Raw genomic sequence first — 15,909 nt, forward strand, 5'->3', positions numbered from 1 at the left:
AGAAGTTAAGAAATGAATGTAGGTTGAGATACCACCTCACATGGGTCAGAGTGGTTACAATGAACAACTCAGGAAACAACAGATGCTGGCGAGGATGTGGAGAAATGGGAACACTCTTCCACTGTTGGTGGGAATGCAAACTGGTGCAGCTGTTCTGGAAAACAGTGTGGAGGTTCCTCAGAAAATTAAAAATAGAACTACCCTACAACCCAGCAATAGCACTGCTAGGAACTTATCTAAAGGACACAGAAGTGCTGATGTATAGGGGCACATATACCCCAATGTTCATAGCAGCACTGTCAACAATAGCCAGATCATGGAAAGAGCCTAAATGTCCATCACCTGATGAATGAATCAAGAAGATGTGGTTTATATATAGAATGGAATACTACTTGCCAATGAGCAGGAATGAAATCTTGCCATTTGCAACAACATGGATGGAAATGGAAGGTATTATGCTAAGTGAAATAAGTCAGTCAGAGAACGACAGATATCATATGTTTTGACTCATATGTGGAACTTGAGAAACTTAACAGAAGACCATGGGGGAAGGGAAGGGGAAAAATAGTTTCAAACAGAGAAGGAGGGATGCAAACCATTAGGGACTCTTAAATACTCTTAATTATGCAGGAAGCGGGGGGGGGGGGGTCACAAGTGGTTACAAGACCACCACCTTCATTCTGTATAGCCATGGTCTGTCTTTATTGGCTAATTCCGTAATTATTTCAGTATGTGATAGGAAGATGGATATGGTGATGCAGAGACTAGAAGATGGTCATACTCTATAGTCATTGCCAGCATGTGTCTTCTCCATGAGACGCATGCACGCTCCTTGCAGGCCACTCCTACACCTTCATATCATGTGATTAAGTGATGGTAAGACCTTCTTATAACAGTCCTTGCTGAGACCATGGACTCTGTCACACAGATGCTACAGATTCTTTCTTTCCGGGGCCCAGTGATGCCTGGTACTTTGTATGGATCTGATCCTTGTATTCCGTACTGGTGTTGCTACGGCCTGTTAGAGGCCATGCAGGCACTGAGAACAACAGGAATGAAGAGGATTCTAGGGATTCTCCAGCTTCACTGACAAGGAAAAAACAAACTAATCTTCACGGCAGGGTGTTGACATTTCCAAAGTGGCATTTAATTATTTACATACCTTAGTATATTAAAGGTACATGTACACTTGTATAAATACATCTGTGTGTGCAAAAATTGTTAATAGCACAACCAGTGACAGCTAGAATAAAGAACTTCACCAACGCCTGGAAGACCTTTTGCCGTTGGGGAAAGAAAGAAATCACAGTCATTCGTGATTCCCCAAATATGTTTGGTTTGAGCGCAGTGGGGATGACTCAGTCTTTAGTAAGGTGCTGGGCCCGGCTTGGCAGCATTCGATGCTGAGAACCTAGCAACCGGAGGCCAGTACTCCCGAGCCCTTACGGCACCACCGAGAGCTGAGCATGCGCGCTTCGATCAGATGGACGTGTGGGGATGGCACGAGTCTCCAGGCAAAGAAAACTCACGGAACGTTTCTGTATGAGAAGCTGGGAAAATAAAAACTCCTGGAAGCTTGGTAAAGATGAGAAATAAACAGGCTCCGAGGAACCTTTAACGGAAAGAACTTGGGCTGCGGAAGAAAAAAAAAAAAAGAAAAAAATCTTGAACATTTCAATCCATCCTGAATGCTAACTAATTAGACACTGGATACCATTAAGATTTGCAAGTTCCTTCTGCGCTCAAGTCCAGCTCCAGATGCTGGGGAAAGGAAGAGGGTGGCTAGCATAGATAGAGCTGTGGGCTCACTGTATGGTATGAACCAAACCTCCCAGGGATGAGTGTCAACCCAGTCCTGTCCCTGTCTCCCGTCCAGGGCGAAGACCTGCACTTTACTAGGGCTGGGATTTTTTTTCAACCCGTTCTTTGGAATCCCAGGGTCTTTCACAATTGCTCTGAGCTCTGAGGGGGCATTTTGCAAGGGATGGTTCAGTTCTGGTGTGTTTGGTGAAGAAGCTGAATGTTTCCATGCTTTAAATATGTTTGAGGAAATCATTCAAGAACCTTCTCTTTACCTACTGTGTCTGGGATCATATACTCACCACCTTCCTCTAGCGGTATCAGTTGCCAAGCACAGCTAAGCACTGAGCCAGAAAGTTAACAGCTGAAGTGTGGTCACCTTTAGGCAGAAAACAGGTGGAGTCTATTACAGGAACCCAGCTAAAGAGCCCTGTTAAAGAGAGAGAAAATTTTTTATTTCTACAATCCTCATAACATATCTTCTTTTTAACCTAGTTTATTATTTATTTAACTCTCTCCAGTGTAAAATATTTGGTCACAAACTGGTCTTTCTGCTTTGCTAACTGTTTGCTTTAGATGTATCATTAGAATTTTACCACCAAATTGAGATACCATGACTTTTCTTAAATACAAGGGTTTGTGACTTTGAAAAACAATGCTTGTCTGGGTTAAAGAAAAGAAAGCGGCAGTAAGGCTCAAGTTCTTTAAACAAGCACAGTAGATACAATTCAATCTAATGGTTTTTAAAGCAAAAGAGATGAGTCTGTGAGCTTCCGGGTTTTGCAGAATAAGCAAGTCTTTGCAAGTGACCTCCCTGTGTTCTCCCGCCCCACCCCTAGCCTGTCTCCAACATCGCAGCACACTCTTCCTGAAGGACCAAGCTGATCACTTGCATGCCTTGCTTAAACGTTGAAGTTCAGGCTCCTCAGTGGGGCCACCAGGCTCTCTGTGACCTCTCTCCCTCTGCTCCTTTCTTACCTCCACCTCCTTTCTAGCACCCATCCAGTTTTAACAGGCAGGCCCGTTTAAAGATCCACCACCATCTTCCACCCAGGAAAAATCACCCTCTCCTCTGGCCTGTTGCACCCTGCACCTTCACCACGGTAATGACCGTGTGATACTGTAATGATCAATTTCTGCACCTGTTGCCTCATCCCAGCCTCAGCACGGGCCTGGACACACACTTTCTAGATGGTGGTTGCTAAGGCAACACGTCCTCTGTTAAATACAGCTTTCCTGAACTCTTGGCCCTTTGCAAGGACTCAGAAAAGGAAATGACCAAAGTGTAGAACGTTTAAACGGAACACAAGCACCACCCTGCTTGGGGTACCCCTGCCACTGGGGAGGAGGAGGAAGGACTGAGGCCAAGAGCCCAGCGGCACTATGGGGCTGCCGTGACTTGTCCAGTTTACAACAGCCCGGACCGGCTTCACAATCTGTGGGGCCCAGTGCAGAAGGGCAGTGTGGGGTCCCCTATCCAACGATTATTGAGAATTTCAAAAGGTGACAGCAGACCAAGCCCCAGCCCTGGGCAGCTGCATGGGTCGCACACCCATGAAACCTGGCCCTGGTGACAGCATGGGAGGGGAGGAAGAAGGCTGGGAGAAATTTTGGATGAATTTTTAAAAAGAGTAGCTTTATTAGCACCACGCTGTAACCAACTGAGCTAACCGGCCCGGCTTTAAAAAGAGTAGCTTTAAAATCTGTAAATTTGTTTTAGAATTTCTGTTTTCTCATGCCCCGCCCTTCACAAGACCTCTCAGTTATTTTCATCTATAAGTGCAGATCCTTTTAAGAAAGGTTATTTTATTTCCCGCTGTTTTAGGGGGGAAAAATACCACACTCTGTTAGTCCTTAAGAAATAATGCTGTGATCCACACCCCACCACTTACCCCCGAAATGAAGTAGTAACACAGCATTATGGCACTTCTTCCATTCAGTCCTCAAACTGCGGGGAGACTGGCTGGGCTTTCGCCGGATTATGTTAACGTGAAGTATCTTTATCCACCTTCTGCTAATTTTTAAAAATTAATTCTCTCTGCAACAGCATCCAGTCTCTCTCAAATGTGATTTTATTTCACAGCATTCTTAGTAAATTAGAAATTGTTCTGTTCAAACCCCAGATGAACTTAGTTTATCAGATATCATTGTAATGAAATGGTGTTGGTATCTGCTGACAATGTAAATGAATGAAGATTTATGAAGAGGTCCTTTCAAAACGCCACGCTCTGCAAGTGGGCAGCGCATTTACACTGCTGCACGTGTCCAGCAGGGGGCGGCGCGAGCAGGGCCATATACCCAGCCTCTTCCAGCATGGGCCACCTGCTCTTGCACTCCCGTCCTGCGGCTCTCTCCTAGGGACAGTAGCAAGGGGACCATGCACGATCAGTGAGCACAGCCCCATTAGGTGCAACAGGGAGCGGGACTCCCCAAGAAGCCAGTCCAGTGGACAAACACCAGGTCCCACCCTTCCTTAGGGCGCTCTCCTCTCCTTTCCCCATGCTTCGCTTTCTCTGCTCTCTTCTATATATATCAAAGCCTGATGGTCATGGAGAGGAGCACTTGTGGGGAAGAGCACTGGGTGTTATAGGGAAACCAACTTGGCAATAAACTATTAAAAAAAAAAAAGGCAGAGGACCTAGGAATATGGCTAAGTTCAGGAAACAAAACCCTCATTTCGCTCTCCCAGCAAAATTTTTACCACGCAGGACCATCTGAATAGATCCGATTGTGCCAGAATTCTTAAACTTGAGCTCAGCTTTCTCATCCGCAAAGGAGATGATTACTGCCTACTTCGTAGGACCCTCAAAGATCTGCCCGAGATCACACATGGAGGTGCCTGTGGGGGAGGTGTGGAGCCAGTCCTCTCACTTTTGTTGTCTGGGGCTCTAGTGTTAACTGAGAAGACAGGGCGGCTGCCCACCGGGGGAGGGAAAGCGTCACAGGGAAAACTCCCGACTGTAGGACGCCAGCAGAGCCCAATTTTTCCAAGTTTGTCTGCAGTGGACTCCGCACCTGCAGTGCCTCACTTCTCTCACGTATGAACGAACTTGCACACAGACGCCCACTCGCTCAGCTTTATATAAACGCCTAGGACCTAACGAAATCCACCCGCTAAAACAAATCCAAAGGCACAGAAACGCGAACTCAGACATGTGCCATGCAGGATGCACGCTGTGCGCTGGGGGCATGTGTGTGGTTAGAGGCGGGGGTGTTGAATTCAGCGCAGACTGAGCAGGGCCCCAGGTGGGGGGACCCCGACGAGCAGGCAGCCGAGGAGGGGAGACAGAAGGGACCGCAGAAACCCACGGACTGTGGAAACCCACGGTTTTCAGGGACAGTAGGAATGTTTTACCTTAACAAGATCCAGGGGCATTTCATAGCTTATGCAAATGCCTGAAAGTCTACCTTCAGCCTTAATTACTGCACGCCATTAAATTGGCTCTCACAGAAATTCCTGGAAAGGGCCATTCCTGACATCCGGAGGTGCATTTCAGCACTGGGGCTGGGAGTTGCTCTTCTGCCTATCCCCGGGCTATCGAGACTGGGACAGGACCAGTGGGTAGAATAAATCCCCAGCTGCTTATTCCTCATTATTCCTCGCCCGCAGGGAAGATGCTTCGCCTGGGCGGGCAGCTCTGGAGCCTTCGCTAGCCTTCCTCATCAGCCAACTCCCATACAAAGTGGACTACGTTTCTGGACCACGTGGCAGCCACCACGCCCCCTACCAACCAACACAGGAACCCAAATGAACAAAAAAGGCCATTCCATTTTGTAAGAAACAATATATTTTATTTTTCTGACACCACAGCTCTGGTGAGTGGTTTTGTACCAAATTTAATGGAGGTTACACAGAACGTTTTACGCATGGAGGGGGAGGGGAGGGAAGGAACCACAAAATTAAAAACAAAAACAAAAATGAAATCCTGGATAGCTTTTAGCATCTGTTCCACTCCCACACAGATAAAATTCACTTGGGAATTCCTAATGAAAGGAGAACAGAAAACAAGGTGGGCAGGGCAGGGCGTGTCAGGGAAGAAGAGAAAGGGAGCAGAAGACCATGGAGCATCCCAAGCACACGCCTTTCCCTCTCGGAGCCGGGACGACACTCCTGGAAGGCGAGGCTTCGTTAGATTTCCTTCCCCAAAAGAACACCGTGTATTGCAGCTGCCAAAGGGAAAGAGGAGGAAAGCAGGGGTCGCCAGTCGGGGGGCCACAGGGGCAGGAGACACACTTAACCAAGGAGATGGGGGGAGGGGAGGGAAACAGAGAAAAATGTGAAGGTGGGTGTGCAGACTGGGAGAGACAGACAGTGCTGGAGAGCACTCGAACTGAAAAACAAACGTCCTAAGCGTCATTATTTTTGAAAAGAAAAATCTCCCCCCTCCCCCCCCACCCCTCGCTGAACTTAGTTCCTTTTTTTTGTGCTTTTCATTAATACTCTGCTCTGAGGTCGTAGTTTGGTTTTTTTTTTCTATACACTGGAGTTGAAAGAAAATAGTCCAAAGGTCTGAAGATGGATTCTCCACCTAAAGTAAACAGCCCAGCATTCCTGTTCTCTTGTCCCAAAGACTAAAGTCTCTGCTAAAATCCCTTTTACAATATAGTACAGTACACAAAAATAAAGCCCAAAGCAAAAACAAAAACAAAAACAAAACCCCAAAAAAACAACAAAAACAAAAACAAAAAAACAAAACCAGAAAAGAATCCTGGGAGAAGCCAGTCCAAAGGACGTAAACATACAGAGAACGGTGCAACACATGACCGATGGCAATTCTCGAAGCACAGGCTACAGATTTCCCAAAAGTAGGTGCCATCACGGGATACCCAAGTCCACAAAAATAATTTTTAAAAAATAAATCTTAAAAAAAACACACCTGTTGATTAAATGAATCATTTGTTTTCAGGTAAATCCATACATTCTCGAGTTTCCCCCCTCCCCCAAAGCAGCCCTCGGGGTCTCTGTTCTCCTATTGCATGACCAACAGTACTCCTGGAACCCCCCCCAAGGCAGCTCTCAGGACCTGGAATCTCATCTTGACAAGGACCGGCACATCCAATCTTAGCAGCTTAAAACATCATGTTTCCTGGGTTGCCAGGTCCTTGGCTAAATCCGCCCATGCCCACATCAGCAGCCATGCCCCGGGGCCGCATCTGTGGGGGGATCATGATGTTCTGTTGGGGTCCCATCATGCCCTGCATGGACATCATCATGCCTGGGGAGCCCACAGGCCCAGGGTGGGTGTAGAGCCCAGCAGGCCCCCGATCCTTGCCGGGAATCATGCCCACGGCAGCAGCCGGAGTGCTCATCAGGGTAGGCTGGCCGGGCATCGTAGATTGTGCTGGTGACATCATCCGATGGTGAGGTCCCATCATGCCTTGCTGGAGAAAGGCTGGTGGTCTCATTGGGTTGTGGCCTGGCATGGATGGAGCTGTGCCAAGAGGGATGTCCGGAGTTCCCACCGGCCCCGGCCCGCCCATGCCAGGTAGTGCCAGTCCCATTCTGGGGGCCTGTTCGCCCATCATCCCTTGCATGTGCGAAAACCCAGGCCCAGGCCCCTGGGGCTGTTTACGGCCTGGGACTTCCCCTCGAGGGAAATATTGCAGAGTCTGGCTAGGCTTCTCAGATGGAATAATGCGAGACAGATCGAACTCGGGGACCCCCGTGGCTCCAGGTCGGATGACCTCCTGCAGGTCTGGGTCTGTAAACACCGAAGGCATGCTGTTCCCCAAGACAGCGAAGGAGTCGGGGCCCCCGGGGCCTCCAGGCTTGCAAAGTGCTGCATCTGCTGAACTCTGGGGCAGGGCGCTGGGGCGGCCGAGGGGGCCTTCTCCTGGGAAACCCATGGTTCCTGGAAAGCTGCCCTGCCCCGCACTGGGGCCATTGTGAGGGAACGGAGCCTGCTGTGGAGGAGACTGTACTGGCGGGAAGCCCTGGGGGAAACCCATCCGTCCTTGAGGTACCATCGAAGGCTCCTGGGACCCGTGCCCCATGATAGGGTTGTGTGACATCAGGCCCGGCCCCATCGGGACCCCATGAGGAGGTATGTTGGGTCCCATGGCATTCGGAGAGGGCATCTGATTGGAGTGAGAAAGCGGCTGGGTCATTCCCATGGGGCTGAGGGTTGGCATCGGAACCACGGGGTTTGGACCTGAAATTCGAGGATTCTGTGTATTAATGCCCATTCCTAGAAAAATAAAGATATCAAAGGAATCACCTTAACCGAGAACAACTTAAAAAAACTGTAATAAATCCAATCAGCAACAACAAAACATCAAATGCCCAAGGTGCTCTGTTGGGAAAACATACATCACAAAATCCCTGCCCTCTACAAGATCTAACCGCGTTTTGGGGCACAGACACCCCACAGCTCCACGAGAGGTTATCCTCGGAGTCTTAAACTGTAGGACTAAGAGTATATAGAAAACACTCGGGAAGAAAGTCTCCCGTGTGAAAAGGCACAAATTAACATGCAAACCAATGTAGTCTTCACTGGAAACATTTCATACAGAAGAAAAGAATTTGTCTGAAATGATTTAGGTATGGTCCTCTCTGGAGAAACAGGGTTGATCCATCCTACAAGTCCAAGGATCAGAAATAATAACAAGGAAACCAAACGGGCCTTTACCAATTGATGTTTGGCATTATCTTTTCAGATTGCATTGCGGAGAGAGCATTTCAAACTCCAGGGGGTATGAAACATTAAAGAAACGTAGCTTTTAACAGAGAAGGAAAGCATGCCGTTTCTACAGTCTCTGGGTCATTTAAGTACTTGGTTTCTCTATGGAATTACTACTGTGCATGGTGAGGCTGGTGCTTGCTAGGAAACAGGAGCTTGCCACGGTCTCAAATCCCATGGCTGCTTGTGGTCAGAGCTCGCTTCCAAAAAACACTTAAAAACTCAAGCTGTCCAATCAGAATGTTAAAAAGAAACTGGTTTCAGTCTTGATCCAGGAGGACCCTCCCTGCTCCGAACCCCCCACAAAAAGGGAAAAAAGAACCCATCCAGGCACACAGACGCATCAGAACTTCTATAAGGAAAAGAACTATCTGGAAATCTGCTTTCTAATAAGCACAGGCGAACTCAAACTGATACAAAACTGCTGTCCTCCTCTACTGCAGACACTTCCATTCTATCGACGGTATTCTTTCTCAGCCTGTTCCACCCGCTGAGGTCTGCGGCTGTCAAAAAGCATGTGAGAAGATTCGCCGTTGTCTATCAGGGGCTCCGCACCCAAGCTTCCTGCCTGCTTACCTGGCATATTATTCATTGATGGCAAGTTGGGAGAGCGAGCCGGAGGGGAGTCGTCATCGGAGCTGGCCACAGTCTTGATGGCGTCGTGGTATAAAGGGGTGGAACTGGGCATCGCGAACTTGGACATTCGAGACATCATAATAGACAGCGGGTTCTGGGAAAGGGTTGGCTCTGGAGGCATGGTGTAGGGTGTACTAGAGGGAAGACTTCCGGGGATATTCACAGAGGCAGACTGGCTGGCAGTAGGAGGTGGGGGGCCACCTGGAAGAAAGCAAAACACAACAAAAACCGGGCAGGGAATGAGATTCCTCTTGAAGGCTACCGGGCCTATCATTATGAACTAGCAAGGCCAGGAATGCGACAGACAAACAGGACAGTGTTATCAGACCCAAGACGCGAATCATCAATCTTCAAGTCAAGACCTGTGTGTGAGCAGAGGGCAGACCGCAGCGTAATACGGAAGTGACGAATCAGCAGATGTGAGGACAAATGCACCAAGAATGCCTCAGAAACAGAACTTCAAGCCTGGGAAGAACATGGCTTACAGACGGCTAGTTCACTGAAAAGAGCATGAAGCAAGCGGGTCTTTCCCTTGCCAGTCACAACTCGAAATTCAACTCTGGCATCTCGTCTGCGGTGGAGCCAGACTCACTATCCGACCCCAGGTACCAACCCTACACCTGCTCTTGATTAACTTCCACAACCAAGGTGTCTGAGCACAGAAGTTCTGCGGGGGCCATTCCACTGCTTTTGGGACCCGCTAGCCAACTGAGAGAGATGCTTTAACACACTGTATACGCTTTTTATCTTATTCAGAGCCTAGTGTTTCTCAAGCACAGACAACACGGACCTAGTATTTACACCTCAGTGCTCATCGTCCACTGACCCCCTCTGGTCCCACTCACAAAACCACCATCATCAGGGAGAGCTTCTCCTGGGAAGAAAATGCTGGCAAATTGCAACTGATCGGTGAGAACAGCAGTCTACCAGAGAGATTTGGGTAACTGCTTCAGTGCCCACCACGTATTTATGAGAACCACTCAGGTCTCGCACCAGCCTCCCCTTCCTGCCTAGGATGATACCTAGAGGCTGGGGACACGAGGGCAGCCCCTTCAAATGGGCGGGCCTAGCGTTTAAAGCAGCCACATTGACCCACCTTTAAGGTACTGTCTTTCACTGCTGTGTTCACTGTGCAAATGTAAATCATTCTGCGAAAGGACACCCACGTCCCGGCTTCCCCCTCTTCCTTCTAACAGTCCCATCTGACATGCATGTTCTGCACTGAGAGCCGTGTTTCTCTGCCAGGATGGGACGCTTGTGCCTAACCCTGTGGAGGTACCAATTATGGGCCTGGCCACAAACATGCTGGCCTCGGCAAAGGCCCCTGCTGAGCAGAGCTCGAAAACGTCTCTCTGAGCACCGGCTGCATCATCAAGTAAGGACACCAGCTTCCTTAAAGCATGTGAATCAGGCTTTTGCCATCTCTGGCCACGAGGTGCGACGGTGAGGACGCAAGCATACTGACCTGACTCTACACTGCCCAGCATGGCTGGGGAGGCCATGGTGAGGGGTGCTTTATGGTTTGGAGGGATTCCGGGACTCTGAAGGGGAGGTTTTGGAGAGGAGGTCCATCCAGGTGACGGGGCAGGAAGTGACGGAGACTTGAGGTGCACAGGCGAAGCAGCAGCAGACCCCAGGACAGGGGGGGACTTAATGGAAGCGGCAGCAGCTGGGCCTGCCAGCATGCCTGCCAGCTGCGACGGGGTCTGGGGGGACTTGAGGTTCCCCGAGGGCGAGCCCAGCATCGGTGACTGGACTTGGCGCATCGTGGGAGACTTCAGAGGGTTAACGCCTGGGGAATGTACCTGGCTGCCCGCCACAGATATATCCAAGGGCTTCCGCCCCAGGCCACGCTGCACTGGCGGAGCCGTGTTGAGGCCAGTGGGGTTACTGGAAGGGTTCAGAGGTAGCGGTGGCATATGACTGAGCCGGCTGTTAGTCCTTTGGTCGGGCCCGATTGGTTCTCTGAGATTCCGCAAGCCGCTGGTGCTGCCCGGACCCTGAGACATGGGAAGAAAGGGCCTGGGGCCCATGCCATACTCTTGCTGGGGGTGCTCCCCAAATGGCAGGGGCATCATCTTCTGCTGAACAGGCAGCATGTCCGCGCCACCTGGGCGTAATTTCATCATCTCCTCAGGGCCCGCCCCGGCCTCTCTCATCTTCTGAGGTATCATCTGAGGGTTGGCTCCTATGTTGACGTTCAGACCAACATCTCCCTTCATCCCGCCAGGAACCATCCCAAACTCGAGTTCCCGACCCGGGCCCATCTGTGGGGGCATCCCTTTCGGGAAGTCACCCCTCGAGGGACTCAGAGGGCCCTCGACGGGTATTCGAGGGAAAATGGGATTACTCCCGGGCTCCATGTGGCGCTGGGAGCCCGGGACCATCCTATTCATGTCCATGCCGGGCCGGATGCCTTCCATGCTCATCCCCGGGGGGATACCCAGCTGCTTCTCTGCCAGCTGCTGCTGAAACATCTCTTCAGACAACCCTTGGGGGTTGGGGAAGCGTTCCCCTCGGCCAGGACCGCTGAAGACAGCCTGGCCAGGCGGGAAGTTTCGACCGTCCGCGATTTTTGGCACATCGTCTGGCCAACTGACTCCAGAGAGACCTGGTCGGGACGCTGGGTTGGGGACGTTCGGCCCCTCCATTTCAGAGTTTATCATTCCCGCAAACCCAGGGAGGCGCATCTGGCTCGCTGGCATGTTGGGGTGAGGAGCCATGCCCCTCGGGGGCAGAGAATGGGGCATGCTGATCCCATCAGCAAAGGGCTCTGCACCGCCTGGCCCCCAGCCCTCGCCGGGGGCCATCTGGTACGGAGGGGGAGGCCCTCGGCCCACGCCCCTCGGCCCATGCTGATGGACCATCATGTCCTGGAGGGAGCACTGCTGCACGACAGCATGCTCCTGCTTCCTCCTCTTCTCCTCGTAAAACTCCTGCTGCAGCTTTAGCCAAGCTATCTGCTCAGGGGTCATGTGGTCCAGGTGGTCGGGTCCCATGGGCCCTGACTGGGAGTTCATGGAAGGTGGAACCATCTCGTCTGGAGAGAAGGGCACATCTCTATGTCCTTGAGGGCCAAAGGGAGCTCCCACATCTGTCCGGGGCCCGGGCCCCTTCCCTAGGCTTTGGGATTGAGCCATCATGGCCTGTATCGGCCCTTCTGGTTTCTTCTGAGGTCCATCTAATACCCCAGGATTCTGCTGGGGTCCCCCACTTTGTCCTCCTGTGAACTCTTTCTCGTCGGGGAAGAGCATGCGTTGGATGTCACGGAGCGTTTGTAAGGAGCGCTCTCGGTGCTCCAGCTGCTCCTGAGACAGTCCATCGGGGTTCTCTCCCAGGGTGGGGGGCTCTCCGCTGGACGCTGGTGGAGGTGGAGGGGCTTTGGGGTCCGCTGAAGAGCTATTGCTCCCCTGGGAGACAGGGGTCACTGCTCGGTTGTTGGGTGTCGAGTTCGGCCCAGTACCATCCGGGGGCAGAGGCGTGGAGCCAGCAGGGCTGCCCACGGAAGGGACCAGTTTGTTTTCTACGCCAGGACTGTCCCGGTCCAGGGGACGTGGGGGCGCCGCAGGCTTGGGTGCTGGTGCCGGAACGGGCGGGGTCGGCTGCAGCCTGGTGCTCTGGGAAGAATTCTGGTCCTGGCTGGCAGGAGCTGAGGGCTGTGGTGGGAGGGGCTTCGGGTCATTCCGAAGGGCAGAGACCTGTGTGTTCTGAAGACAAACAAGATTGTAAAAAATCATTGGTTAAGTTGTACAGAAAGGCAACTAAAAAGGCAAGACCTGTCCTAAAGGATCTGTCCCAGTCACATCAATAGGCCCTGACGTCCGGCGTGGGAACTGGCTGCGTACAACCCCACTCTGGACGCGGAGCTGTTCGGATTGTTTTTCTTTTTTTTTCTTTCGCCTTACTGTCAAATAGCATCCCCTTTTCCCTTGCTGAAGGTTGGGTTTCAATAACTTCACAGGCATGCCAGGAGAGAGCTGCTCTGCCAAAGCGAATACATTTGAGTATCTATTTCGAGGAACAGGTTTGATATCACATGTACTGTGTGTTTCTGATTCAAAGAGAGATTAGTTTCTTGGTGTGTGGGAGGCTGTACCTAACACCTTTTTCTTTTCCCCGAAAGTACAACGGGGTATGCAGACTTCTCAGTGTCAATCAAGAAGGCCTGACGGTTTCAACTGGAAGAGAAAGTGCTTGTCACTCTCGGCTCTGTGCTCACCTGGCCGGAGGACACAGGGAAGGCCGCTCCGTGTCAGTGGCTCCCCTGGCACAGTGGCTACCTAAGGCCTCCTCTCCCAGGGTTTCCAGGGGGCCTGACAGCTCTGGTTTCTGTTTTCAGTTGGTGACCACTGATTCCATATTCGATAAGAATTTGTACATCGACTGCAGTAAGATAATCCGTAGGCAGGAAGCATGGAGACATCTGACGCTATCTAGCTCAGGGTGTCTCTTCATCTGTTCTTTCCAATAGACAAGGGACCGCCCTTTTTATAGGCTGGATGGCAGCCTCATTATTATTTACCAGGTACCAACGCTACACCAAATCCTGGGGGAAAGCACACTCACCTGCCCCAGGGGACCCGGGTGCCGTTGGCGCCTGGGAGGCACGTGTGTGCTGTGGGCCTACACCTTGGCCCTGCCAGAGGAACTAAAGGAGACCCGAAGTGCCCTGCCTACAGACCCCATCTCGGGGACCTTTTGCCGGGCTCCAGGGAGCCTCGTGATGCCGTTTTTGATGTTCCTTTGTTCCTCCTTGTTCACTTAATCCAGTCTGCGTTCCCAAAGCCCTAAGGCTGTTCCTTACCTACCCACTGACTCTCTGGAATGGTTCCCTGTGTGCGAATTTGTACACGACTCATCACGTGTGTCTCTGCATGGAACAGTTTGTGTTGCATAAGCACACAGACTGCCGTCGAGTGCTCAAATTCTAGGACCCTGTCTGTAAATGTTTCGCTTGCAGGTAGGCACACACATATGTCTGCACAGACACCGGCTGGGGTAAGGCCGGCTCACCCTGCCCGGCTCTCTGCACTCTGGGTGTCCTCCACTTGCCCACCACCCTCACTGGCGTGCGGAGGTCACCTTCACCTTCCTTTGGGTGCCATTTTAAGCTTTGGTGGCCAGCTTTTGTGTGTTTGCTGGGGGGTGGGCACTAACTCTGGGTCACGTGACCAGGACAGAGGAAGCACGCAGGTGCCACCCCTTGCGATTTTAGATTTGGAGCAAGGGCAGTCTGATCATTCCCAGTACCAACTCCTTTTAGTACCAGAGAAGGTGGAGGTGGGAGGTGAAAACTCTGGTACAGACTGTCATCCAACTGATCAAATATTAGTTTGCACTGTGATGCACCCTGTGCGTTCTAACATAATGTAAACCTTAAATATCATATATATGTGTGTACAAAGTATAAGTTAAACTACATATACATTTTAAATATAATGTATGTCCACCTCTGCCCATGACTAGCAGAGATGTACGAGGAATGCGAAATGCCTTTTCTACATCTAGCAAAGCCCAAGCTCTGCTATGTCAATGGAGAGGGGCTTCGTTGAAAGATGCCATTGGCAAAAACATCATGTATTTTATCTTGAATTGTCCCGAGTCATTCAATGTCACTGAACTGTTCCCATGTGGAAGACCCAACCCAGCATGAGCTCTTAGGCTTCCTGAAAGCAAGGACTGTGTCTTGAACCTCTTAGTGTCCCCACGGCACTCAGTGCGATGCCTTGGCGACACCGGTCCCAAGACATAACTGGGTTCCGTTTGGAACGCTGTGCGGAAGCAACCACTGTGCGCTCCTTCTCATGTGGTTTGCATCAGGCACTGAAGTTCCAGACAGGAAACTGACGAACACTCATTAGAATTTTGGAAATAGCAGCGATTAAAAGCATTCAATGGTCCTTTCACTCTGAAATACATCAGGATCATTCTGAAAGTCACGGAGACTCAAACTACGGTTATTATTGGCATGTGCTCCAGGATGTGCCTTTAGTTATTCCTTTTCTGTTCGGCAACTAACTCAAGAACGTTTTTTAGTTTTTAAGAACCCTGCCCTGTACACAGGGTCTGAATTCAGCTTTTCCCAGAGATGGTTAACATGAAGGAAATCTACAAGCTCCAATAACTCCGTTTTTATCCTGTGTCTTTCTCTCCCAGTAACCCATCAGTAGGCCAGCAGGCTGACAGAAAAGGTACAGTGTAATCGCCCAAGGCCACACAACGCCAGGACGAGACACCAGCAACATGACCTCCCTGCCAAGGACATTCACCATCTCCCACCTGTGCAGCTGCTGCAGGGCCTTTAAACCACACTCCACTTCCAGAATGGCCTACCGGAGGGGCTGTGCTTCGCTCTGTCTTGCTGTTAGAGATGTTCTGGATGTGGAAAGTGACGATAGTTTCAACCTGGCCCTTCAACACCGCTTCGGCAGCTCTGCAGAGACGAGAGACACGCACACACTAGCACCTGCTTCTATGGCACTATCTGTAATTCTGAAACACTAACCCCCGACCGCACTCGCACAAGGGGAAGGGGGTGGTTCCGCAAAGAGCCATTGGAAATGTTGAAATGAGACTCGAGAAACACAGGTTTTCATTATTTCTGTCTATCATGTACCACCGGACTTCCGAAATCTAACGACAGCCATCAGCAAATCTCAAAAGAGGCATTTACAAAACCCAAGATTTTCTCCTTCAAACCAATGTCCTGTGGTAGGGGTGTTTTTATGGAATCTCAGTTCAGAATCCCAATGACGATTATGAAATCTCACAACACCTAATGATATGCTAAGGT

At 50.6% G+C, this 15,909-nt stretch overlaps 2 protein-coding genes across 13 annotated transcripts in view; one reads left to right on the forward strand and one right to left on the reverse strand.

Annotated features, from left to right (window-relative positions):
• Nucleotides 1–5,608, forward strand: part of ACP6 (acid phosphatase 6, lysophosphatidic) — a 37,367-nt gene extending 31,759 nt beyond the window's left edge. The window contains exon 9 of the mRNA XM_029946678.1: nucleotides 5,411–5,608. Coding sequence (XP_029802538.1) covers nucleotides 5,411–5,552 — 142 coding nt within the window. The 3' untranslated portion in view covers nucleotides 5,553–5,608. The remainder of the gene's footprint in view (nucleotides 1–5,410) is intronic.
• The window catches only part of BCL9 (BCL9 transcription coactivator), an 83,046-nt gene continuing 72,707 nt past the window's right edge, over nucleotides 5,571–15,909 (reverse strand). For 10 of the 12 annotated variants that reach the window (XM_029946671.1, XM_029946664.1, XM_029946672.1 and 7 more), the window contains 4 exons: nucleotides 15,396–15,549; nucleotides 10,582–12,823; nucleotides 9,057–9,317; nucleotides 5,571–7,988 (listed from right to left, as the gene is read on the reverse strand). In XM_029946671.1, the coding sequence (XP_029802531.1) occupies nucleotides 6,871–7,988; nucleotides 9,057–9,317; nucleotides 10,582–12,823; nucleotides 15,396–15,549 (3,775 nt within the window). In that variant the 3' untranslated portion in view covers nucleotides 5,571–6,870. The remainder of the gene's footprint in view (nucleotides 7,989–9,056; nucleotides 9,318–10,581; nucleotides 12,824–15,395; nucleotides 15,550–15,909) is intronic. The other 2 variants (XM_029946673.1, XM_029946675.1) reach the window with 2 other exon arrangements.

The sequence above is a fragment of the Suricata suricatta genome, chromosome 8 (assembly GCF_006229205.1).
Source record: "Suricata suricatta isolate VVHF042 chromosome 8, meerkat_22Aug2017_6uvM2_HiC, whole genome shotgun sequence".
Lineage (NCBI taxonomy): Eukaryota > Metazoa > Chordata > Mammalia > Carnivora > Herpestidae > Suricata > Suricata suricatta.